This window comes from Nymphalis io, chromosome 9 (assembly GCF_905147045.1).
Source record: "Nymphalis io chromosome 9, ilAglIoxx1.1, whole genome shotgun sequence".
Taxonomy (NCBI): Eukaryota; Metazoa; Arthropoda; class Insecta; order Lepidoptera; family Nymphalidae; genus Nymphalis; species Nymphalis io.
This window is the reverse complement of record NC_065896.1, coordinates 13,348,028-13,375,232: the sequence shown is the minus strand read 5'-3', so window position 1 is coordinate 13,375,232 and position 27,205 is coordinate 13,348,028. Positions and strand designations below refer to the sequence as shown.

Sequence of the window (27,205 nt, the reverse complement as noted above, 5' to 3'; positions counted from 1 at the left end):
GTTCGCTGCGACCTTAGTCCAAGGGATTACATCGAGGCTATTATAAAAACAGCTTCACGAAAACTCGGAGTTCTGAACAAGGTGCGGCGTTTTTTCACGCCACAACAACTGTGCCTGTTATACTAAACACAGGTACGGTCTTGCGTTGAATATTGCTCGCACCTTTGGGATGGCTCCGCTAAGTACCTAATGGAGGCCTTGGATCGGTTGCAGCGACGTGCAGTACGCATTATTGGCGACGTAAAGGTCACAAACACCCTTGAACCTTTACAATTGCGTCGCGAGATAGCAGCACTGAGCGCTTTCTATCGTCTGTATCACGGTGAGTGCTCTGAGGAATTATTCTCTCTAATTCCTGCTTCCCCCTTCCTTCTTAAGTCCACGCGAGCTGGTTCTCGATGTCACCGCCTAACTGTGACATCAATTCCATCGCGCACAGAGAAATTTGGCAACTCCTTTCTTTGTCGCACTACCAAAAAATTGAATTCCTTACCAGCTCACGTGTTCCCATCCTCTTACAACCCGGGTTCCTTCAAACGAGGCGTGAAGAGGCATCTTGCGGGCCGGCAAGGCGGGGACGGCTAGTACAGAACATTCTTCCCGACTGTACTGGCCGTCGTCGTGTTTGGACTCTACTACCACTTACCATCAGGTGGAGTAGAGTCATTTGCCATCCCGGGGCATATAAAAAAAACAAAAAAAAACTTTATCTATGTCTCATAAAAACATTGCTATTAACACTTAGGCTGACATATCTTAATATAATCTAATTTATATATATATAAAAATTATATATATTTATATATTTATGTATATATATAAATGTGCTTACCAAAATTAATATCTTTTTCAAACTATTGAATGCTTATGACTAAGGAGGACTGGTTTTGTTTTTCACCCAGAGGATTGGATATGCCATTTTAAAGGGAAAATGCTATTAGCATTCATGCCATCGTTCCGCTTGGTCATGATTTGTATAGTAGCTATTTATATTTTAATTGTATATATAGATGTCGGAACTTCAGAAGTGCCTTTAAAATGATCTTGGCTGTTATCCTCCAGTGTGGGCGTGATAATGGCGGAATATCCGAAATAAAGACACGTTTTAATTGTTCAGTACACTGTTATTTAATTTCCCAGTACAATAGGCATGATGACTGATTTTGAAATAACCATCTATAACGTAGGTACATGTCTACTATTACTGAAAATAATTTTATTTCAAAAACGCGAATAATCAACGACTCGACTAATTAAATGATGCAAAACTAAATTTGAAACGCGTAAACACAACAACTGTTCAAGAGAAACGGTTATAGATACAGAGGCGTGACGTCATTCGCTCTGATTGGTGTTTCAAATAAAGTGGCCGATTGCAGAATTTTATACTTTTATTTTATTAAAAATCTTATTAATCTCAATGTGCATATTAAAATGGAATAATTTTTAAAATCCTTTTAAAATAGTTTCTTCTCTAAAATCATTTATTTTTTAATTCTTTAATACTGTCATCATGCCTATTATACAAAATAAAATACGGTAAGGTTGATTAACTAAGATTGAGAGCCAATAGGTTAGAAAGTGTCTGCCTCGTGTGACGGTGACAAGTGAATGACCAGCTGCCAGCACGTTTTACGACACACTACCCTATTCGGAATTACCCGCTCCTAAAATAATTATTCTATCACAAATAACTGTCGTAAACAATTTGTTATAATAAAAAATCACAATAATTATCAGACCATTAAAAATGAGCAAACTATGATTCCTACTTAATCTCCCACTGAAATTATAAACGCGCCGTCATATGTATATAAGTATTAACTTATTTTATAAAATTCTAATGCATTCTTGTTTCAAATTAATTTTTAATTGTGATTCGTTTATTATGTATATTATTTTGAACTTTATAGTGTTATCATTTATACTTTTTTTTTATATTCGCCGGGAGGGTAAATGACTCTACTCCACCTGATGGTAAGTGGCAGAAGAGTCCAAACGCGACGACGGCCAGTACAGACGGGAAAAACGTTCTGCACTAGCCGCCTTCGCCTTGCCGGCCCGCAAGATGCCTCTTCACGCCTCGTTTGAAGGAACCCGGGTTGTAAGAGGAGGGGAACACGTGAGCTGGTAAGGAATTCCATTTTTTGGAAGTGCGACGAAGAAAGGAGTTGCCAAATTTCTTTGTTCGCGATGAAATTGATGTCACAGTTAGGCGGTGACATCGAGAACCAGCTCGCGTGGACTTAAGAAGGAAAGGGGAAGCAGGAATTAGAGAGAATAATTCCTCAGAGCACTCGCCGTGATACAGTCGATAGAAAGCGCTCAGTGCTGCTATCTCACGACGCAATGGTAAAGGTTCAAGAGTGTTTGTGACCTTTACGTCGCCAATAATGCGTATTGGCGACGTAAACTGCACGTCGCTGCAACCGGTCCAAGGCCTCCAGTAGGTACTTAGCGGAGCCATCCCAAAGGTGCGAGCAACGTTCCACGCAAGACCGTACCTGTGTTTTGTACAGCAGGCACAGTTGTTGTGGCGTGAAAAAACGCCGCACCTTGTTCAGAACTCCGAGTTTCCGTGAAGCTGTTTTTATAACAGCCTCGATGTAATCCCTTGGACTAAGGTTGCAGCGAACGTCAATCCCCAGCATGGCAATTTTCCTTGCATCACCAGCGGAGTACCACAGAGGGAGGGAAGAGGGGAAAATGTTGACTTTTTCGCTGAGACTCTTTCTCCGTCACCTCACGGATAAAGAATACATACAATATACATGCAAAATAAGTCGATTTTGTTGAGTTCCCAAGAACAGTTTGGACATTGGAATTGTAAGAAATTTATATAACTTAATAATTTATAATTCGCCAATTAATTTATAATTAAAGAATTTACGTTGTCATTACACAAACTGAACCAAAATTAGGCTTTAGAATAACTGATAAGCGGTTCAGAACAGAGGAGAGAACCCTCAGATTATAGAAACAAATAAGATTTAAATTGCTGATGGGGTTGCCTCGCTTCTGTAGTGCTTCAGGGATGTTCGCTGAAGCGAATATAGAATGTTTTTACGCATTAATACGAAAAATGTGTGCATCCTTGGTTCACAGGGTGCGGGCCAGCTCAAACAAAATTCAAATCATGGTTGCTAACAGACTAGACTGTATATTTATAAACCGCTGTTGTAAAGTATCAGCTGGACCAGTAAATTGTATAAGTAGTAGATAGTAGTGTTTATTTTATTTTTTTGTAATTTTGTATATGAGTCTTGTTACTTGAATAAATAAATTATTATTATTAATGTAACGAATTCAAATGTCACATTAAAAATAATGTTTGTTTTTTTTTTTTTTATTGCAGATTAAAAATTTGACATTTATAAGAATCTTACACTAAAGGAAAACACAAAACTACGTATATAAGAACTATATATAAAAAATGTCGTCTATATTAGAGATTGAATAGATAAATTGTATTTTTGATATTTTATAATGACAAAATAATTTATTAAAGTAACTAATTATCAGTATCAATCAAAATATCAACCAATAATATAAGTATATATATTTATATAGTGTAAAGATATCGGTATACCAGTGGCATTTATATGGAATAATATCCGAATTTAATTTTAAGATCTTTGAGGTATTGCGTTTTGTAAATATGCTTATATGACTATTAGTCGTATAAGCATATTTACAAACATACATAAATATGACTCGTGAATCTTAACTGATGATCGTACGTTCAAACCCGGCAAGCACCACTGAATTTTCATGTGCTTATTTCATCTCGTGTTTGACGGTTCACTGAAATTCTGCCACATGTGTATTCCACCAACCCGCATTGGAGCAGCGTGGTGCAATAAGCTTCTCGTCAAAAAGGGAGAGGAGGCCTTAGCCCAGCAGTGGGACATTCACAGACTATTTATGCAGATATTTGTTAAAATTACGCTCGAAGCGTAATAGCATAATGTAATACTGACCTAGTTGATATTTAACCTCCTTTTAGGAGTTTGTAGATGTTTTATAATACATACATTGTATATTATATATACATTGTCCTTTGCGCACGTTGGGAGAGAACTATGTCTAGCAGTGAATTGTGATTGGCTTAGATGATTTAAAGAAACAAATGTCTCATTAATCTAATTATTTGATCACTCCACCATTAAAATAATATAATAAACTATACGATTAGGTAGACGGTGAACGTATCGTTATACAATTTGCTCACTATAGATAGAGATTCAATTTATCATGGATGCGAATCGATTCGGTTTTTTTTACATAATCTTTCGTTTATATTTATTTAACTTCATACTGAACATCCCATTAAAAATATGACAGTACTATACGATTAAGCGGTCTATCCGTTTGGCTCGACACTGATTTTATTACATCATAACATTTGATTATATCTCATTAATTAAATGAATGTCACTAAGAAAAAAAGGCAATTTCACGTTGCCACCGTCAAGAAATGTGATAATCCTCAACGAAATAACATTGTAGCATCCTAATCAACGTTTAAAATGAATACTTTTTCAGATATCTAATATCCGGAAAAAATCTACCGCACGCACGACAGTGGGTAAAAGAAATGTTCGATGTAGACTTATCGAAAGAACCGAAAAGACCAGAACTACCAACCTCATTTCCAATAAGTCGATTGCCAAACAATGTAAAGGAAGAATTGGAAAAAATATCATTGCTCAGTACCGACGGTGTGGACAGACTTATAAGGGCACACGGGCAGACTTTGCATGACGTTTATAATTTAAGACAAAATAGTTTTCCTCGAATTCCCGATGCTGTGATTTGGCCGACGAGCCATGATGAGGTAAGTAAATTTTTTTTTTTATAGATAATATAAAGGAATGAAATTAATTAATATAATTAATTAAAACAATTACATCTCTGGAACCATTGATATTAAGATAAATTTCATTTTTATTGACTATTGAAATTCAATAAAGCCATAGATTTATATTTGAAAATCACAATAAAATTAGCAATAGGTACGCCAGAAGTTAAACATTAGGTGTCAAACTCAAAGCTCTACGCAATTAGGCTTGTATTCTCTTGCTAGTGGAACTTTGAAAGTTTAATACTAATTACAAAGCTTCACGCGAAAGTGATGTTGCGAAACAATGAACACTGTAAAGTTTCGCGATAAAAGCCTTCCCGTGGGTTTCGGTGTTTATTAACAAAAGATCACCCCTTCAAGATATAATAAACTTTTAACGCTGGATATGTACACGAATTAGAACATTAATCAGTTATAATAATGTATTTTAATACAATTTCCAAGGTAGAAGAAATAGTGCGCTGTGCATCTAAACATCACTTTGTGATCATACCCTTCGGTGGAGGAACCTCAGTGTCCGGTGCTGTGACGTGTCCTGCAAATGAGGACAGACCCATCGTAGTCCTCGACACGAGTGAAATGAACGCTATACTGTGGTTGGACAAGGATCAGCTACTTGCGAGGGTTCAGGTAATATAGTTAAGATAAGAATATTTATTTAAAAAATAATGGTTTTTATATATGCAGATATGGCCGTAGATTTTGAGTTGGGATTAAAAAAAATGCTATGACGACAGGTTAAATTTTTTGGTTATCCCCTAAAAACCTTCCTAGTATCCTGCATCCTTAACTTGCATTATGTATTGTCTTTTTATGACTAGGGACGTCTATAGTTAAATGATTTTATAAATATAGAATAAAACCAAATAATTGAGGTCTCAACTCGTATTGCTTGAAAACATAAAAGATACATCGTATATAAAATTCGTATTGTTTATTTTCTAGGCAGGAATCGTTGGTCAGGACTTAGAACGCGAGATGCGTGCGAGAGGCTTCACAGTGGGGCACGAACCAGACTCCTATGAGTTCTCTACATTAGGCGGTTGGGTGGCAACCAGAGCTAGTGGCATGAAGAAGAACACGTATGGAAATATAGAAGATCTTGTCGTCCAAACAAAGGTAGATAATTGAAATCATAAATAAATATAGTGCACATATCATAAATTACAATGTTAATTTTCTGGTTGGAAATTTTATGAAACATTGATGAGAGGTCTGCATTCGTTTCTCGAATAATTTAACCTTAAGAAAGAGTCAATGTGTGTTTTATGAAGTTTAAACAAACAGCCATTAAATAGTATTTTACGAGTATAAACATTTAACAATATTTTACTTTTACAATTTGTTATGTGCTCCGTTTTAAATTGAGAGTGAGAAGTGTAATTACAAGCACAAGGGCTATAATAACTTGTGAGATGTATTTCAAGGGTGGCTGTGCATCGTCGGTATAAGTAGAGATTTTTGCAGTGCCAACTTAGGATTAACTTTAAAATAATGCGTTTTGGTAAATATGTAATTGATAATTTTGGCATTTCTGTCATTGGTCTGTCAATCGATTGTTAAACTTTGCTTTCAGGTGGTAACCCCTTCAGGTGTTATAGAAAAAAGTTGCCGCGTTCCTCGTCTGTCCTGCGGGCCGGAATGGGAGCATATATTTATGGGATCAGAAGGTTGCTTGGGAGTTGTTACTGAGGTATGCGAACTTTTGTTTTACCGAAGTCATATTTTAGAAAGTTAAAGTTAAAATATAATTTTGCTTCAGAATTTGTTAACAATCAAATATTTTTTAACCACCATAGGTCACTTTGAAAATCCGTCCATTACCGCCCGTAGTACGTTATGGATCGCTGGTATTTCCGGATTGGGAATCCGGTTTCTATTTCGAGAGAGAAGTAGCTAAGCAGCGACTACAGCCCTCTAGTATACGACTTATGGACAATGAACAGGTAAAAACCCTTAGATAAAGATTCTCTATGATTTACTTGTTTACATAATCCACAAATTGGAATTATAAAATTATATATCTTCTGTAATGAAGAGCGAATTATATATAATATAAGTTACTTCTTAGCATCGGTTGACCTCTTTGTATAAAAAGTCAACACAGACCATAAAATTTTACCGTAGTTCTTTTTACCAGTTCCGTTTCGGTCACGCACTAAAAATGGAGCAATCTTGGGGCGGCGTCCTCTTAGATGGTATAAAGCGTTTCTACATAACGAAAATCAAAGGCTTCGACCCCTTCAAGTTGTGCGTGGTGACCCTTCTCATGGAGGGAACGGCTGAGCAGGTCGCTGACAGCGAGAAGAAATTGAACAATATTGCTGCTCAACATGGAGGCGTACCCGGAGGTGCAAAGAACGGCGAGATGGGATACACTTTGACCTTCGTAATCGCTTATATTAGGGTAAGTTTTTATTTGTTTAGACTTTGTTGATTTTGGCTCTCCTTTATCTAAACGTGAGATCTTACCAAGTCTTATGTGATGTCACTATTTGTCTTAAAACTAGATTTAGATCTTTTTCATCATAGCACGAGAGCCCACGACCAAAATCATAACCCATCTTTTTACATATTATATTAGATGCTTCTGAACCCGAAATATTTGGCAGTACCGGCCGGAAATGTAGCATCTGCGCTATTCTCCTAATGGGACATTACATCTGATATTGAAAGTTCGTTTTGAGAAAAAGTCCGCGTAACATATAGTGTGAGCACATTTATGGAAATAAGAACAAATTTACCAAACTGTATTATATTATAATATATTATAACTCCCCATTCTCCTATGACACCCTGGTGCATGTTTCGTCTCTATATCACCAACGGTATTTGAAAGAAAAAAGAAAGAAAATGTATTTATTTATGTTGTACAAATAATTCTATCATAATATTTATATTATATATCAACAAAACAGCTGATTAAAACAAGAAAAATGATATACCCATGACTATATCATAACAAAAAGGAAATAAAAGAGATCAGTAAATTTTATTAATATCTTACCTAACCATATTAACATTAACCAAAATGGTAAGATTATGAATCCTTGACGAACACCGGCTCTCATGTAAACGTCTAATAGTTGGTCTTATGTTTTTAAAAATGCAATACCTTCTTCATTATCAGGCCTGAGTAGATTAACAAGATTTTTTGACGTGCCCATTTCCAGTAGTTTTCCATAACATCTAATAGGCAGAGTTAAATTGCCTTGTTAAATATTTCCATTATTTGGTGAACTATACGCTTTCTAGCACATGGACATTCCCTAGCACATGGACGCTTTCTTGCACACAGAGCTCTCATCGACGCCAAGAAATTCTGGGCGCCAATCAGGATCCGTGTTCTCCGGAGCATATTTTTATTAAGTGGGATTGCATATCTTCATATGGTTTTTTCATTCTTCAAATGGCTTACCGTTCTGACTTTAACCTTTAGGATATTTGGCTTTTTGATTTGAGCGTTCAGTATAAGGTAATAGAAAAGCTTAAAGTGTCCGAGAATAGCTTTGGGAAAACTGTTTGATATCGGTAACTTGTATTAAGCGTTTGCCTCTTACATAACGGTGCCTCAGTCCGTTCTTTTCCTCACAAGAGCTACAAGGTCGAAATCTGATCCTGTATTCAAATTGAAGTAACCCAGTATTACAAGTAGTTCTCACTTGGGAACCTTTGAATATCGGATTTTAAGCATGAATAGAATGTTTCAATGTCCTTATTACATGACTAGTCCTCGGGTTCCTTCTACCTCCCCCTATAACATACCCGCGGGCATAGCTGCAGATTAAAACTAGTAAAGAATATTTATATATTTACTCTCATGACGCCTCAGGACCTGGCGCTAGATTACGGTGTGGTGGCGGAGTCGTTTGAGACGTCCGTGTCGTGGGAACGCGCGCTGTCGCTGTGTCGCCGCACCAAAGACACCGTGCGGGAGCAGTGCGCGCGCAGGCACATCTCGCACTACCACATCTCCTGCCGCCTCACGCAGACGTGAGTACACACACGCGCACTGCCACATCTCCTGCCGCCTCACGCAGACGTGAGTACACACACGGGCACTGCCACATCTCCTGCCGCCTCACGCAGACGTGAGTACACACACGCGCACTGCCACATCTCCTGCCGCCTCACGCAGACGTGAGTACACACACGGGCACTGCCACATCTCCTGCCGCCTCACGCAGACGTGAGTACACACACGCGCACTGCCACATCTCCTGCCGCCTCACGCAGACGTGAGTACACACACGCGCACTGCCACATCTCCTGCCGCCTCACGCAGACGTGAGTACACACACGCGCACTGCCACATCTCCTGCCGCCTCACGCAGACGTGAGTACACACACGGGCACTGCCACATCTCCTGCCGCCTCACGCAGACGTGAGTACACACACGCGCACTGCCACATCTCCTGCCGCCTCACGCAGACGTGAGTACACACACGCGCACTGCCACATCTCCTGCCGCCTCACGCAGACGTGAGTACACACACGGGCACTGCCACATCTCCTGCCGCCTCACGCAGACGTGAGTACACACACGCGCACTGCCACATCTCCTGCCGCCTCACGCAGACGTGAGTACACACACGCGCACTGCCACATCTCCTGCCGCCTCACGCAGACGTGAGTACACACACGCGCACTGCCACATCTCCTGCCGCCTCACGCAGACGTGAGTACACACACGCGCACTGCCACATCTCCTGCCGCCTCACGCAGACGTGAGTACACACACGCGCACTGCCACATCTCCTGCCGCCTCACTCAGACGTGAGTACACACACGCGCACTGCCACATCTCCTGCCGCCTCACGCAGACGTGAGTACACACACGCGCACTGCCACATCTCCTGCCGCCTCACGCAGACGTGAGTACACACACGGGCACTGCCACATCTCCTGCCGCCTCACGCAGACGTGAGTACACACACGCGCACTGCCACATCTCCTGCCGCCTCACGCAGACGTGAGTACACACACGCGCACTGCCACATCTCCTGCCGCCTCACGCAGACGTGAGTACACACACGCGCACTGCCACATCTCCTGCCGCCTCACGCAGACGTGAGTACACACACGCGCACTGCCACATCTCCTGCCGCCTCACGCAGACGTGAGTACACACACACGCAACACCACATCTGCTGGTACAATAGGCGACCACTCTCCATTAATCTAGAATAAAAAATATATAAATTGAAACAATCAATTAGCAATACCATATTGTCGCAACTATCTCCATCAAAAATTTGACTACGTGGTATAACGTTCCAGTTACGACGCGGGCTGCTGCATATACTTCTACTTCGGGTTCAAGACCATCGGCTTCGACGACCCCGTGCACGTGTACGAGCAGATCGAGCAGGCGGCGCGGGAGGAGATCATCGCATCGGGAGGTAAGTCTAAAGCAACTCAAACCAGTTAGTTACCTTTTCGAATTTGTCTGTTTTTACGTCTTAACTATTCAACCGATCATCAATTTTACGTCTCGTGGAGTACAGAAAAGGACAAAGGGTACCTAACGTAACATATAGTTACTTGTAATTTTCTGACACCATCTTCAGGTGTAAACCAGCCCCATGCAAATTCCTCAGAATATATTTTAATAACAATGTTTAAAACGTAACGATATTTCCAGGTTCGATATCCCACCACCACGGCGTCGGTAAGCTGAGGAAGAAATGGTACACGGACACGGTGAGCGAGCCCGGCAGGCTACTGCTGCTCGCCGCCAAGGGAGCCTTGGACCCCGATAATATCTTCGCTTTAGGGAACATGGCCTTCGACCAATACAGTGCAGAGGTTAAGAGCAAATTGTGAATAAGGTGAACTGGTGGAAGGGTAGGATTACAAACACGGCGGAGAACTACCAACTCGACTTTGAATCTAAAATTCATTCTTGATACATTTAATGTATTCCAGATACATTTGCCTGAGAACACAAATTGGTTAGAAATAATTTAACTAAAGAACACAACGAATAAATGAGTACAATAATTATAAATAATAGATATTTTAAATATAAACGTTACTGTACTGCAGATTCTCTAGCCTGGTAAAGAATCCTTATGGGAAATAAAATAAGGTTCAATTTACTACAACTCCTTAGAAACAATAGATCATTAAACGTAACTACTATTTTTCAGTTGGTTGGGCTTAGGTTTGATATAAGTATAAATATAATTTACTTAATATTTAGTTTAGGACTCTAAGAGCGGCTTGGGTATGTTTTGTGATTACAAGAAACAAGTGTGACCTTTTTATTTATGTAAATGAATGTTAAGTATGGTGCTGGCTGGCTGTTAATTAAAATTAAAAAAAAAACTTTTTTTAGAAAATCCACATTCAAAAATATACATTCCACTGCTATATAGAATGTAACATTCTATGACAAATAATTGTGCTAAACAATCACAAAGAAATAATAACAAAGTGATATTAGTTATAAAATGCTGTTAAACAAATCGAAGACAGAGATAGCGCTACAAAGGAATAGAGAGGGAGATACTGTCAAGTTGTCAACTCATTTTCAATTTAAGGTTTTGATAATTTTGCGGTCCGTTCGCAATCTTTGATTCCTATTTCAAGGGATGGTGTGGGTTATAGAATGGTATTCTATATTATATACTCTGTATATACTCAGGACCGGATTTAGAGAGCCCACAGCCCTCCAGGGTCTCCAATATAAAATTCTAAAACAAAAAAAAAATCATTTTCTAAGATTTAATGTAGTATTTTATGAATCTATAGTAAAATACAAGGATTTTATATTTAAATACTATATTTATACATGTTTGTTTAAAGAATTCAATTTATTCTGCAATAAATTATTATTGATATTGAAACACCCGAATAAAATAAATGTTAAAATAAACCCGAATGTTTATATCCTTTAGAAATTTCTTCCAAATTAAGGATCACGCAGTCGATAATAATGAATTATTATTAAATAAATAATTTAACAATCTTTGGTAAAGGTTTGTTTTCAATACGAGCGATAAATTATATTTTTTCACAATATTTTATTGTGAAAAAATAGTATCCGTCGCCATTTATTAAAATGGCACGCTGTCTCTGTTGCCGATTTGTAACTTTCCTGTGAAATGTGTAGCTTGGTGTAGTGTGTGTGTGTGTGCGTGTGAATAAGTAGGTAGCTTAATATCGTGTAAATGTCCAGGCTCATTATCTGTAAGCAAGGCCAGGCTATTTATAAAAGTCTAAATAGCTCAATGGTGTACGAGCCGCCTAGCGATAGATTCGATTTTGATTCCTGACTCCCTGGACTGTTGTCGTACCTTCGACCCCACGAAAATAAGCACATGAATAAGTTCTTAAAAATGCATATTATTTAAAAAAACATGTAAGTTAACTACTGTGTTGTACCTTCGAACGCCTAAATAGGAAGTGAGTTGTATTTTATATGTCTAAACATTGGGTATTAAGGTATTTGCTTGTGACGTTTTGTAAAATGAAATTTTAAATCTTTTTTATTAATATGTAATAAATGTACATACCAGAGGCCAAATGTGTTACAATATCAGATGACAATATTTTTTGTACCTACTCGATAATTATTGTTTATTTATTGATTGATGGATTACGATTCCGTTAAGTTTTTTTTTTTGGCAAATTCTAGTCTCTCCTTTCAGATAACCGTAACATATTATTATGCTTAATCTTTTATTTATTATAAAGATGTTAATTTAGAATTTTACCATAAATTGTTTAGAAAACTATGAATGGTTTGATTTATAAGAAAAATAAATAAATTCTCGAACGTGCAAATGCTATTTTATTTGTTAGGCGTAAATTTACCTTTTTTATTATTATTTTATTTTTTTTAAATATTTCGTTTGAATTAATAACAGAAACAAACTCGCTTGTAGGTCCAAGTGGTATGAAGAGGTTTTATTAGTATGAGCATAGTCTAAACTTACCTGTCCAGAATAAATAATACAATTATTATACATATATTATCAATATATATAATTTAAAAAAAACATTTGCTAAAAATATATGTTTGTACTTGTACCAATCTTTTTCTTTATTATAATTTTACATTTGCCATTATTTAAAGTCGGATTAGTAATATAATTTATACGAATATTATATTATTCCTTTTTTGTTGCTTTTGATTTCCGGTTATAAAATAAAATAATAGAATATTCATTACAGGACTTAATGTGTCTAAATAGATTCACTATAGTTTTAGTTTTGATTGTTTTCCTTAATCCGAATTACAGATAAATATGGCTTTTCCCGCTTCAATTCTCATTAGTAGTTGTTTCTAGTAATTTTGTTTATCCAAATAAACTGGACAAATATTAATAATTTTGTTCATTATTGGCGAAATCGTAAACTGTATCTTATATTGGCGGGTAGTTAAAAAAGTTTATTAATCACGTTTCGAGTAGATTTTTTAAGCAATTTGGATCGTAGTTTGCCATCCTTTAACTTCCAAGATGATAGACCTTTTCATGCCTTTTCGTTCTTTTCTAAAATTTGAAAATGTTTGTACGGATAATAATATTTTTCGAATGCATTACAAGTTAACGGTAATAGTACTGCTGGTGTTCACATTACTAGTTACTTCAAAGCAATTTTTCGGTGAACCTATTCACTGCATGGGTGACGGCAACAAAGACCTCGATAAAGACGCTATCAATAGCTACTGCTGGATATACGGGACGTATACTCTAAAAAGTAAACTTGTTGGTAAGTTTAAGAATTCTATTGTCATGGTCATCTTATTGCAGTTTGTTTAAAATATATTTTTCTATTTTAAGGTGTGGAAGGAAAACATATGGCATATTTAGGTATCGGTCCTACAAACATCAATGATGAGCAAATAAAACATACATATTACCAATGGGTCTGTTTTGTATTGCTAGGGCAAGCTGCTATGTTTTATACTCCACGTTATCTCTGGAAGATGTGGGAAGGCGGTAGACTGAAGGCATTAGCATCTGATTTAGGTATGTTTAAAAGAAAATATGTCTTTTATTTCTAATTCAGTACATTTATAGTATTCTAAATATTAGTTAACTACAGGAGTTATCTTATCTCTTTCATGTTAAAATGTATTTATTTGTTAAAAATCTATCAGTTTCATTCTTTGACTAAATCGAATATATAAAAGGTATTTAAAGTTCGGACATTCTCTCTGTGAAATTACAGCTAGTCCAATGGTTACAAAAGACTGGACGGAGTATAGACGTGGAGAACTTATTGCATATCTAAGTTATACCAATTTATACACACACAATATGTATGCTTTGCGTTATGCTTTCTGTGAGATACTGAATCTTCTAAATGTGGTAAGTCATCATTTTACATAAAATTAAAAAAAAAATTATTATAACATGTTCTTTAAAAAATTTCATTCATAAGAAGTTGCTTAATGTAATAATTTTTATTAATCCTAATAATATTACCAATAAAAGGGAGTGTTGAATTTAATAGGTTGGCCAAATATTTCTACTGGATTTGTTCTTGGGAGGAGCATTTAGAAACTATGGTGCAGCAGTTGCAGCATTTACACACATTCCTAGAGTCCCATCGAATTTTATAGACTTTTCCTCCGTTAACCCCATGGATCAATTTTTCCCAAAGCTTACAAAGTGCTGGTTCAGAAATTATGGACCATCTGGAACTTTGCAACTGAAAGATAGGCTTTGTGTGTTACCATTGAACATTGTAAATGAGAAAATTTTTGTTATTCTATGGTTTTGGCTCCTCTTCCTCACATTACTATCTGCAGCTGCAGTTTTATTTCGAATTTTAGTTTTTACACTACCTGCTCTTCGTACTTCTATGATTATGGGTCAACTCAGATATGTAAAAAGGCGTGTTGTTGCAAAAATTGTAAAAAACTTTGGATTCGGTGATTGGTTTATTCTATACTTGCTGGGTAAGAATATGAATCCTATAATATATAAAGACTTAATTTTAGAACTCTCTAAGGAAGTAGGAAATAAACCTGTTACAGTCTAGTTTTTTTTTCATAATTAATTTTTATATAAGTTATAATAAAAATATCAAAGTTACGATTAAAGAAGTATATTGTTATCATTTATTTTAAAATTTTGTTTGTAATCTTTAATATTATATATTTTCTACTTAAGTAGAAATTATTTATCAGACAAAAGAGTATTTAATAGTTATTAGCTTCAGGTTATAAATTTGATTAATTTAAGATTAAGCGAAAAGTTATTTTAAGTTTATTTTTCTAAATAAATAAAAATAAAGAATTAAAAAATTTATGACTCTTTTATTGTGTACTGTGTTGAAATTAGTTATTCTACAAATTTCTATTATAATTACACTGACAATAAAAGGAAAATACAAAATGCTTCAATCTCACTTATGATAGACACTACTTTAGTGTCGAAACACATGTTTCAGTTGTGTGAGGACATTTATCAATTTAAAACATTTTCATGTACGTGTTTGTACAAAGATCTTTGATTTCAAAATTTTACACACTACCCTGAACAACCCCTGCACCCACAATGTACACATTCAACTATTCTACCCTCCTCCAACTTGCTTTTAGGGACTCTGCATATACAATTTGTTGCAAAATTTGTATCTCTCGTCTGAATACACCTTAGACAACACAAGTTTTCATAACCAGTCTTTTTCCACTTAGCGATGAGGTTTGCATCGGCAATTTTTTCATTTAAGCAGTATTGATATAATTCTCTACTGATAGCTTTCCTTCTATAGAATAAGTCATAAATGTAGCGAGATTTCTGATGATGTATTTTGAATATAGGCCATAGAGACTCCTGTTTTCTTTTTCCCTCGTGTGGTTCTGTTTCAGCTGGAAGTAAATAATTTTATTTTTACAATACTTTCATCACTTCAAATTTGTATTAAACAAGTAATATTTGTAAAAACCAATGTCAATTGGAGGATGTAATGATCAAATCTTGAAAATTTCATTTATTTTATACTAATTATCTTAAAATACACAATTGATTTCATACATAATGCAACCTTTGATTTGCATATTGTTCTCAAAAGTTTTTTATTTTAAATATTTGCTTAATAAGTATTAAAAATAATGTAGTATTATCTATGCACTGAAAGATAAGAGCGATATTATTTATTAAAACAAGTTCAGTTTGAAAAAGTTATAGGTTAAAATACCTTCACGCATTTTTTGTTCCAATTCTTCCAGCGTTGGTTCAATCAGTTCCCAGCCATCGGGAGGCGGTTTTCGGCTTCGACGTACTTTAGGCATTGCTTTAGATTATATTCACTGTAAAGTAAAAACACAATAAAATGAATATTTAGCATTTGTAACGTTATATTTGCATATAAACAAAACATACCTTCAATTAAAGTAGACTAAAGTGTATATAAGTTTTTTTTATAGATTTTACTTAGAATATTTAGTATGATATTATTTAGAAGTTCAGAACAATCCAAATTCCAAACAACTTTTAAGGTTTAGCTATAATGCAAAGTGACATCGACAAAACAATAATTGGAAATTGGTGACAGCTCAACAGATAACAGATTAAAAATCCATTATAGCTGCATTCCATATAATTATATTGTGTATATAATACTCAAATAATATGATGTGTAATAAAATATTCTTAAAAACTTGTATAGGTAGCGATTGTATTAACTCAATGTTATTCTTCCAGCTACGATAAAATGAATTATAAAGCGCGTAAATAATACTAATCCCGGTACAAAATATGGCTAACCTCTTTTTTCAATATTTTATTTTTAATTTAAGTAACTGAAATAATTAAAGTATATTTAACTTTAAATGTAGGAAAAATAACTCTAAATTAAATAAGAGTAAAACATGGCGTGAATAAAAAACTTTCGATACAATGTAGCTTAAGACAAAATTGTCGGTCCCGGTATCTTTCTGAGCGAACATTGCCAAAACCTCACTTTTAAACTGCACGTTGTTTTCATAATTATTAGGTATTTTTTATATGAAGACTAACCATTTTATGGTTAGTCTTCATATCATCATTAATATTTTCAATTATTTGAAAATAGTAGAACAACCCAATTTCATATTTTGTAATCAAGTAGTTCAAACGTGCTATTAGACTGCTAACATTTTACCATACTATACTACACTGACTGAATTATAAAAGATACGTAAAATTAACGTTTTATCTTAAAAATAGATTTATTAAAAAAATTATAGAAAGTTGTATCTGTATTCTTAATAAAATAAATAATAATATTTAATTTTAAGATTATGTTTTTAGACAATTTTTCTATGAATAAAAGTTACCGTTCTATTTGGTAATTTTAGCGATATGTAAGAGGATCATGCGTCCAGCTACATATATAATGAAGATGTCTTTTGAACAGATCGATGCAGATGGGCAGAATTTATATTGCAGTGTCTGTGATCCCGTACCTGAACTCTTTCTAATCCAATAAGTGTGAATTAATATAATATGCACTAGTTTTGCTCACACACTTGGAAATCTGCCGGTTATAATCTACATCATTATCCCGTACACGTCATCCATTTAGGTTCGGTGCAGAGTATTCTAATCTACTCAGCTGGAAGCCATGAACGCATGTCTATTATACATTATAAATAAAATAAAAATAAAAAGATTACGATCTTATTTTTCAAACAACTTCAACCAACAAAAAAGGAGCAAGCTTAAAACTGGCCCCATTTAAATTTCATAGGTATTAGACCTTGGACTCTAAAGATATACCAGGGAACTTCTTAAAATCAAATAGGAAATGAGTAATGATTAAGGTATTATTAGATTTCAATCCCAAATGTAGTTACCTAAGTATGACCGAGAATGTGCTGGACAGGACTGACTTCTTGAACTAGTAAGGCAAACAACAGAAATCTTCAACGACAAACAGCACGAATTTGTAAATTGGGTGATGGGATTTATTCATATCAAGGGTCATTTACATAGTTATAAAGAAATTCGTAATAAAACAGTTTCACACGACTGAGCTATATACACCTGGTCTTAAGAGGAAATTTAATATCCAGGACTCCGGACGAGTTTCCAATTTTTCGACAGGAAAACCCAATAACTTTTTATCAGCCCAACCTGGGGTTTGCACCCAGAACCTCGGGATCTGCCTTATATCTAGCCACTAGACCGACGAAGTCAAATCATATCATCAGCCATGAATCATAGTATGACGATGGTCACACACTTCTGGATTTTAATTTCTTAATTTATATGACACATATCACTCATATCCAAAAAAATGCTATATAAATGTATTGCTATTATAATTTCATTTCTGTTTTGATAATATTTCGTATTAGTGTGAAATGTTGTGATTGTTTTAATTTTTTTGTCGTTATAATTAAGCTCGACGTTGTGAGGGACGATATGAGAGAGTACGATCTCACTAAGGAGGACGCTTTAGATCGGGCAAAATGGAGGCGTAGATGCAGGAAAGCGGATCCTGGCGTTACTAGGCCGGGAAAACGCTAGGCAGAAGAAGAAGATAATTAAGTTATAATTTCTTGTAAGTATTTGTATCTCTACAGACGTGTTGTCCGTGCCTTCAGTGTAGTGTGTGTTATAATATTATCATTAGTGTATATTCATGTTATTTTAATGTGCCTGTCTGTAAGAACTCACTTCATTAGTCATCCGTGAAATGTTGATAAGCGACTTACGGTTATATACCATTGTGATTCCAAAATCTCCTTGGTGCCCTCCCTGGGCCATTTGTGCCCTCTTCACCAGACTTCTTCACGCGTCCTCGCTGTCGTCGGTAAAAAAAACAAAGTTTTTTTGTGTGAGATGCGACATTGCAACCACTGAGTGGGATAAGGTTATATAAATTATAAATACGCTACGCATACAATTGTGGCTTTGTAACCCTTATTTTATCCTTACACAATACATATGTCTTCTGAATGTCTCAATTTGGAGCACACGAATTGTGCAATAATGTAGTTGGAGTCAGGTCTCTGGTCCAAAGTGTGGATTTGAAGTTCGATTCTACTGAGGTTTGGTATATGTGGACTAGACCATTGAGTCTGTATAATAATTTAGGTATGGATATTTTGAAACACTTTATTACACAAGGAATTCGTACACATAATATACTATATAATTTTTACAATCACTAAGTTCGAGGTAGTTATTTAATCAAGTTCTATAAACCACTGATTCTCCCGAAAATTAGACTTTTCTATTTTCCTTCATCCTAGGTTTATAGTATGGCTCATTTATTAGGAACTTTAAAGTTTATACAGAAACTAACCACTAGAAACATTTAGGTAAACAATATGTGTTACAAACAGACACGATGTTAGTTATACTAAAATAAACTTTTGTATTTAACTAGAAAAAGTGTAAGTAAAAAGTTTCATTTTAATCGTTTCTATTTTATTTATCGTTGTATTCGTGTATCTACAAAACTACATGGCTTATGATTAACGCAACATATCTTAACATTATTTGTCAATAAATCAAACATTCACCTAACAATCAAGACATTCCATAATTTTGACTCAATCGATTGGCGAATATTAAAGTATAGTTTTCAATGACCGTCATAACATTTTACCTGTGTAGTGTGTATGAATAACGGGGCTACCTACCTATACGGCATTCAACGTGTATTCCACATCCTTTTCTAGCGAACGGATATAACTGGTAATAGAAAGAGAGAAGTATAGTAACTTTACCAGTGTTGGAATGCGGTGCGTTCGCGCAACCTCAACACAACCAGTCTTACATTCGCTCGCAACAGCGCTGTAGCCGCTACGCAGTGCGCTAAGAATTACGAAAATATGTGTGAAATTTGCAGTTACAACAGTGTTTGTTGATAAGTGTTGCATTGTGACCATTGTGTTCAAACTTTGTGTTATGAAGTTTAGCTGACGGAGGCTGAAGGAAGTTCGGGTTTATTTACCTGTAAGTAAGTTAGCGTACGTGTCGGTGACGTTGTGCTTTTTGCTCCTGGAGTCCTTGTCTTACGACTAGTATAAGTCTACCACGAATTCTAGTTTCAACTTAATAAGGTGTATCTGGTTACGCATTTCAAACAGTTTGTTGCACCTATATATCTTAGTAGGCACTTTACTGCACAGTTTGATTGTAAATATTGCGCGTGATTTTTTTTTAAATAGATTACTTAAATTTCCTTGCGGTCTGATTATAAAAGGATTTTTGGAGTCGATGGGGGTACTTACTAAAAATATATAAATGAAAGCTATTGACTAATGTCGTTCATATGAATGACACTATAATCGATAGAAACTTCAGCTGTGTGCATTGACCCACATAATATGGTATATGAATTTAATTATTATGTACCGACTGTATTGCCAAATCGAAATCAAGTTTTGTGACTGGCTCGCCGCGTAGTAATTGTTATCATTCAACAAGCGCGAAATATTATGCCTAAAAATAATTTAAAAAGTTTTAATATATTCATAGCTGTCACTAAGAAATCCCATGAGACATGAATTAATTGCAATTTGTATTTTTAAAGGCGAAAGACTCCTAGAGAGTATATATATATATTTAACTCTCAAAAACAGTCCTCTCTCTTTCCTCAAGGTCTGATTAACATATATATATATATTTACATAGAATATTTATCACAAATATACAGACAAAAACTAAGTAATTATATGATATTACAAATTAAAGTCGTCTCGTCTTTCCGTATTTTCACGCTCATCTTGGACACAACTGTCGGGATATTCATTTTGCTTTTATTATTAAAAAAATAAATTTATTAACGAGAAACGCGTAGGTATATGATTTATGAATAATTTGTGCAAACAAGCCAGTGTTACGTCGACATAGTCGAATAACATCGTGCATCTTGAGTATTTCCTTAGAGTAAAACGATACAGTAATATGAACAATTTAAACTAAAAGAAAATGTTCATGTTAAACAGCTCTAAAGAAAAGTCGGTGATACTAAGATGCGTTTACAACACCGTGTTTTTCGCTAGTAGCTTTTAAAGCTACAATCGAATTCGAAGTCGTAATGAGAGAATCTGATTTACTTTTATATTGTTGTCAAATGAACGAGAATAATAAACCGCTGGCTGTACAGTTATGGATCTTAGGGTTTTTTACTATAGTTATATTTAACTACTTTAATATAATAAAAAAAACTATAAATTGCTTTAGTACAACAAATTCTTAAACACGAAGGTGGGGTCGATAAAATACCAGCTAGGATAAATGTATATATATGTATATTAGGTTTAATTAGTTACTACCAAAACAAATAAGCGACCGTAATCCGTATCGTAAACTTTAACGTAACCTAATAAGTCACATACCTTTCTGTTAATCGATGACATAAATGTACATATAAAAATACCTTTGGCATATTATTCGCCTAATAAAAATCTTTAGTTAAAATCTGTATAAGTAATGTGTTTATCATAAAAAAACGACAGTTTGTAAATAAATTAAAACGATAAATTTATAATACTGGAACATTTTAGTATGTATAATTTCGGCAATAATTCAAGCTTCATTGATTACATTTACGTTTGAGGATTAAAGAAAAAAAGATTAAAGGTTTTACCTATGCTGTTTAAGAGATGATGAGTCAAGCAATACTGTGTCTTCTTCTACCGAATGTCAAATCAATGATGACAGAAAGAGATAAATCAGTGTTTGACTAAACAGCCGCTAAACAATGTTTATATGCCTTAAATCGACGGAATATAAGACGCCAAAGAAACTTTATGAATGATGAATCATTTTCCATTGTGACCTTTCCTGACAGTCGATACAAAGGTCACGGTTGGCTATTAATATTAACCAATGAATGAGCGTTGCATGAAACTAATGAGTTATTGCTTGAAACATTATTTTTTATTCAAAATTGGCGTACCTACTGGCAAATTGGCGATCTGACTGTAACCACCACTGTACATAGACATTGGCAATGTAAGAAATATTAATCATTGCGTCATCCTCCGTCACCTTGGGAACTATCAACTAAAATGTTATGTCCCTTGTACCTGTAGTTACACTAACTCACTCATCCTTCAAACCGGAATACAACAATACAAACCAAACACTAACAACACACTTTACTAAGATTAAGAACTAGATAAAAAATTTGGATTAAGAACTTTACATATAATAATAATATACTGGGACATTATTCACACACGGCCATCTGATCCCAAATTAAGCTTGTACAAAGCTTGTGCTATGGAAACCAGACAACTGCTATACTACATATACTACTTTTCTTTTGTAAATGCATAATGATTAATTTCATATTTCATTTATAACAGAAAAGCTTTACTAGGCAATACAAATGTTATGGACAACAATATTTATAGCGGAAGAAATGAATTCTTAAGGTAAATTACATTAGAACAACGGCTGTGACGTGATGAATTTGGTAGAAAGTCGCGATCGCCCCGATAATGGAAAAGTGTTCTAACGGATTTCTCCTATATTTCTAACGTCGACAGAACTCCTGCACGCATTTGTTATAAATTGCTCCATGATAACACATAACAATCCGATTAGAAATTACCGATTTTAATATAAATAAAGAATAATAAGCTGCTGTTTTAACGATAGATTTCAAGTTTCGAATGTTAATAAATCTTTAAAAGAAACTTTATTGTTATATATTGTTTTGTTGATTTTAGGATTTTTGTCTACTAATCAACATATTTGAAATTAAAATAATAACAGCTTGAAACAAATAATAAATATATAATTTGAGCTATTAGTTTTATCGTAACGGTTTAAACTATCAAATCCATTTAAAATAAAATATACGTCTTGCTTTTATTCTCATGAATGATCTTATAATCAACTAAAATAATATGATTCATAATAAGTTTGTAATGCAATATCACAATAAATGCTTTTAATTGTAAGTAAATCAATGTATTTATAAATGAAATATAGACAAGAAACAAATACAAGACGCCGCGTTATCTCTTCCAGTTATACCTAAGAAGAAATTAAAGTAATATTAATATTAATTCAATTTTTTACATCCATACTAAAATTAATACGTATTTACCATTGGCATTATTTAGCATAACTGCAATTTATTTGATAAAATTATGTGCAGAAAGTTTGTTTTTATAGAAATCTGATATATTCAAACTATATTAACCCTGGAAGAGTTGGTATTGCATCGCTACCGTACATAACCATATACTACAGAAAACACGATACACTCATCGGCCTTTCGACCACCTGCAATACTTTGCATGGCTGTGTTCCGGCTTAAGGGGTTCCGTGCAGTTAGTTATTAAAGGCACACGGAAAATTATTTCCCCTGCGTCTTAAGAAATGTAAATGGGATATATATATTGGTTCCCAGTGAATGATTAAGGAATCTGTACTACAATATTATAAATGCGAATGTAACTGTTGGTCTATCTGTTACGCTTTCACGGCTATACTACTGAACCGACATTCTTCACTGTCCATCGTTTAGGTTACTTTTTCTACCTAACATCTGCCCCTTTTCTAAAAGCGGGCGAAAACAATTTACTTATATATGTTAGAATGTCAGTGTATTTTTCTGTCTGTCCTGAATCAAGGACAAAATCAACTTCGATTCCAACACGTTTTATTACAGTTTGCTTCCATTAATAAAAAAAATGTTTACTTAAAAAAAAAAAGGTCACGGCCAATCACAACTGCTTTAGTTATAAACTGAGCGAAGTCCTTACTATTTTGCTTGCATCACCACAGATTAATAATATATAGTTCTGCAACACGTCGACGGTGCGCTTACTCCTCAATGATGTCATAATTACGCTTTGTTTCAATCAAGTCGTGAATCGCTTATAATGTATGCGGATTTTTGTATAAATTATTGTATAGATATACAAGTCATAATATAGATAGCATACAATTAATGTAATATTTTTATACGCCACAGGATTTTTTTAATTTATTATGTGTTTAATAAAAAAATATAGTATTGTGAGTACAGTACAGTACAGTACAGTACAGTACAGTACAGTAGTAGTAATATAAACGCAGTAATAGCCTGTGAATGACCCACTGCTGGGCTAAGGCCTCCTCTCCCTTTTTGAGGAGAAGGTTTGGAGCTTATTCTTATATACACGCTAATGTTTAATTGTAAATGTTCTAAATAAAAAAAATAAACATGTAATCGTAAGTGTACAGTAACATTTAAAAACATATATTTATTCCAATGAATGTATGTGTTGCTAAGCAATAATAATATTTTTATCTATATGAATACAAACGAACGCACTTTTCTTATAAAATACCTGACCTTTAAACATTTATTGACGGTTACTGATAATTAAATAACTCGTCATGCATGTACAACGTACATAGCATACAACTACACAATACAGTTGCAAAATATTTTTAAACTTATTAAAAAGATATTTTTACAGATAATAAATAATTAATAAATGTTAATAATAAAGGAAACACTGTCCAAAAACTCATCACTACTCGTGTGGTATTTGAACCCGTTATCTTATGTTAAAATATTTGGTAAAACGCCCTATTTGGAGCTAAGGCTTTGAGGCAGCTCGTCTGGGTTGGTACTCATCAGATACCAGATATTCTACCGCAAAAACATATTGTTTTGTTCTGCTTTAAAGGGTGCGTAAGTCAATGTTACCACAGGTACAATTACATCTAGTTCTCAAGGTAGGTGTCGCTTTGGCGTTGTAAGGGGTAGTTATTATTTCTTACAATGTCAATGTCTATGGGCGATGGTGACCACTTACCATCAAGTAGCCCATTTGCCCGTCCGCCTACCTATTCTATAAAAAAGATTCACTATTTACTGGGCCCTCTCATATATTTTTTTCTTTTTTTGAAAGTTTATACGGTTAAAGTAAATGCCAATGTACAACAATAGATTCCTACTTTCCTACACGTATTGGTCCTAATGCAGCAAACAAAAGTAGGTCTTCACACGTCGGAAGTGACCGTTATTGTGGACGTACAGCCAACAGAAAAAAAAAATTTCATAAAGAAATATATATATATATTATTCATTAAAAATATTCCGTTTAAAATTTGCAAAATATAATACATAAATAACGCTAAATTATATTATAATATATAAATGAAACTATTATTCCAACAGTACTTTTTATATATTTGTTGCATTTTCCGATTGGTAGTCAGACAGCAGACACTTTCTTGTACGAGTAACTTGAATACTAATGCATTAATGCTGTTCCTAAATTGTAACCTAGACCCAGGAACCGCAAGACTTCCTTTGCATTCTTACATGTAATTGACAGACTTACATGACCGCGTGACTTTTTTTATGTGTAATTTACAATTATATAATCAACTTCAGTTCATACTTATTGTAGCAGATGTTATCATAACTTTTCTAAATCTCCAAAAATCTTTTGGTCATTGCCCTCAAAATGAGTAAAAATAGCTTTCTTGTCATAATTGTGGTTTAAAAATATTCTTTACCTTAACACTCGAAATCGATTCACAGCTCCAAAAACTGCTTAGACGTGTCAGTAGGCTGTTGATTTTCTTCCGTCGTGAGCAGTTTCCACACTAACTTCTTCTGTATTTTAAGATTATTATGAAGGCTGCTCAAAATTGTAGTATTGGACACTATTACTAAGAGCTGTCTCTTTTTAGCTATTTTTTTTTTGAGCTGTTCGACGACGTGTTTTGTGACCTGGAGGCTCACCTTGCTATGTTTATTGTGTATATCATAAATTATGTTTAAACTGAAACAGTATATTATATTACGTTAAAAGTTTGTTTATTCATATATCGCGTTTTAGGTATTTTATCGTAAGCTAACTTGTGACCATAGTTAAAAGAACACATAATGTATGCTTCTGGATGATTTCTACATGAAATACGTGTATGAAATACGATATTAGTTTTTAAGACTTGTGAATACAAGTAATGAAATTGGGGACAATAAACAGCGTTTCCTTTAACATGTGAGCCGCACCTATGATCGTCACATGCAGACAAAATGTCAAACGAAAGCCGGCTTTCTCGCGCCATTGAGACGGCCCAGATGCGCCGACTCTGGGCGTGGGCTACATTGTAATGACTGTGATGGTAGGCCGTATTATGTGACACGAAAATATTTTCACTGCAGATTGTTCAGTTATTTCATGAAAAGGCATTCATTCATTCATTTGGTTACTGACTAAAGTAGGTCGGTAGTCAAATTTACCATACGAAAGTCAAATCTCTTCTGAAGTTACGCAAATTCGTTATAAGTAGATTATATTAATCAGATATGATTTTTCTTCAATTTATACAAACATTTACTGCGGAAAGGAAAAGGCAAAACAGACAAACATGTGATATACCTAATAATAACTCCAAATATTAATTTTAACTATTGAATATAAGTTTATAACAGTTGTGATAAGCAGTTGATTCTCTAATCATATTTTTAGCCAAACTATTCGTCATTATTCGGCATGACTCTCTCCAGTCGAATATTACACTTCGTTTGAAATTCACTCTTGTGATTGGTACACTAAAACAATATTATTATTATTTTAGTTTAATCTCGTGAACAGTTTTCGATTGACTGTGATATAATTGAAGAAACGTACATATATACTTAATTGATTATAAAAAAACGTGTTTATTTCAAATCAATGGTTTGTAATCGGGCGAATAGTAATTTAGCGTTCGGTATTCGGCCACATACAAAACTAAAGGCCGAATACAGCCAATACATCGAATAGTTAGTGGAGAGTCAGTGCAGCTTGAATGCTTAATACTTAGTATTGTTGACTGACAAAAGTTGACGTTATAATGGATTAAATATACGGCTATGAGAACTCCTCATTCACACGTCACGGTAGGTGACCACTGGGCAGGCAACGGTACGAAACAGGTGACCGCAAGAGCGGTCAAGGTGGTCAGACTGCTTTCGTAATCTCTTTTACATACATTCGTATGTGTGACTTGAGATTTTTGGCAATAAAATTATTAGAAATGCATCATAAGTGGGTGATCAGCACAGGCATAATGTTATATCATAATCATATATATGGCTGTTTATTTTTAAATTTTGAATTTAAATAGACTTCATTATAAAACCAATAAATTATTATACTTATGTTTGCTATTAATATGCAACATACAACAAGATTTATTTGGGGTATCAAGCAGTAGTTTTTTTACCAATAACAATGTTTTGCGTTGCGTGTGAAGTTATTGAGCCAATGTAATTAGAACACAAATTGAAAGACAATTTATTGGCTGGAATTTAATGACACGAATCGCGCTTTTTCCTCTTTTAGTAATCTACTTTATTTATTGGAGTAAAAATATCAAATAATTAATCAATGAAAATGATTAACCGTTACCTTTTCAAAATAACGT

The 27,205-nt window shown here is 34.6% G+C and overlaps 4 protein-coding genes across 4 annotated transcripts in view; 3 read left to right on the top strand and 1 right to left on the bottom strand.

Moving 5' to 3' along the window:
• The window catches only part of LOC126770522 (alkyldihydroxyacetonephosphate synthase), a 32,717-nt gene extending 20,204 nt beyond the window's left edge, over positions 1-12,513 (top strand). Inside the window, exons 3-11 of the mRNA XM_050489946.1 lie at positions 4,546-4,837; positions 5,309-5,494; positions 5,810-5,983; positions 6,441-6,557; positions 6,664-6,810; positions 7,005-7,271; positions 8,697-8,857; positions 10,146-10,267; positions 10,510-12,513. Of these exons, the coding sequence (XP_050345903.1) occupies positions 4,546-4,837; positions 5,309-5,494; positions 5,810-5,983; positions 6,441-6,557; positions 6,664-6,810; positions 7,005-7,271; positions 8,697-8,857; positions 10,146-10,267; positions 10,510-10,691 (1,648 nt within the window). The 3' untranslated portion in view covers positions 10,692-12,513. The remainder of the gene's footprint in view (positions 1-4,545; positions 4,838-5,308; positions 5,495-5,809; positions 5,984-6,440; positions 6,558-6,663; positions 6,811-7,004; positions 7,272-8,696; positions 8,858-10,145; positions 10,268-10,509) is intronic.
• A 635-nt stretch (positions 12,514-13,148) lies between these two features.
• On the top strand, positions 13,149-15,060 carry LOC126770595 (innexin inx2-like). The gene is made up of 4 exons (XM_050490070.1): positions 13,149-13,586; positions 13,658-13,846; positions 14,049-14,188; positions 14,334-15,060. The coding sequence occupies exons 1-4, from the start codon at positions 13,334-13,336 to the stop codon at positions 14,862-14,864; spliced, it is 1,113 nt and encodes a 370-aa protein (XP_050346027.1). The 5' UTR covers positions 13,149-13,333; the 3' UTR covers positions 14,865-15,060.
• A 61-nt stretch (positions 15,061-15,121) lies between these two features.
• On the bottom strand, positions 15,122-16,352 carry LOC126770674 (protein BUD31 homolog). Its single transcript, XM_050490184.1, has 3 exons — positions 16,211-16,352; positions 16,026-16,137; positions 15,122-15,696 (listed from the first exon to the last, which is right to left on the bottom strand). Exons 2-3 carry the CDS (start codon positions 16,117-16,119, stop codon positions 15,356-15,358), a joined length of 435 nt encoding a protein of 144 aa, XP_050346141.1. The 5' UTR covers positions 16,120-16,137; positions 16,211-16,352; the 3' UTR covers positions 15,122-15,355.
• Positions 16,353-19,611: 3,259 nt separating this feature from the next.
• LOC126770473 (unconventional myosin-XV) overlaps positions 19,612-27,205 on the top strand; it is a 90,927-nt gene continuing 83,333 nt past the window's right edge. Inside the window, exon 1 of the mRNA XM_050489864.1 lies at positions 19,612-19,777. The gene's annotated coding sequence lies outside the window, so the exon portion shown is untranslated. The remainder of the gene's footprint in view (positions 19,778-27,205) is intronic.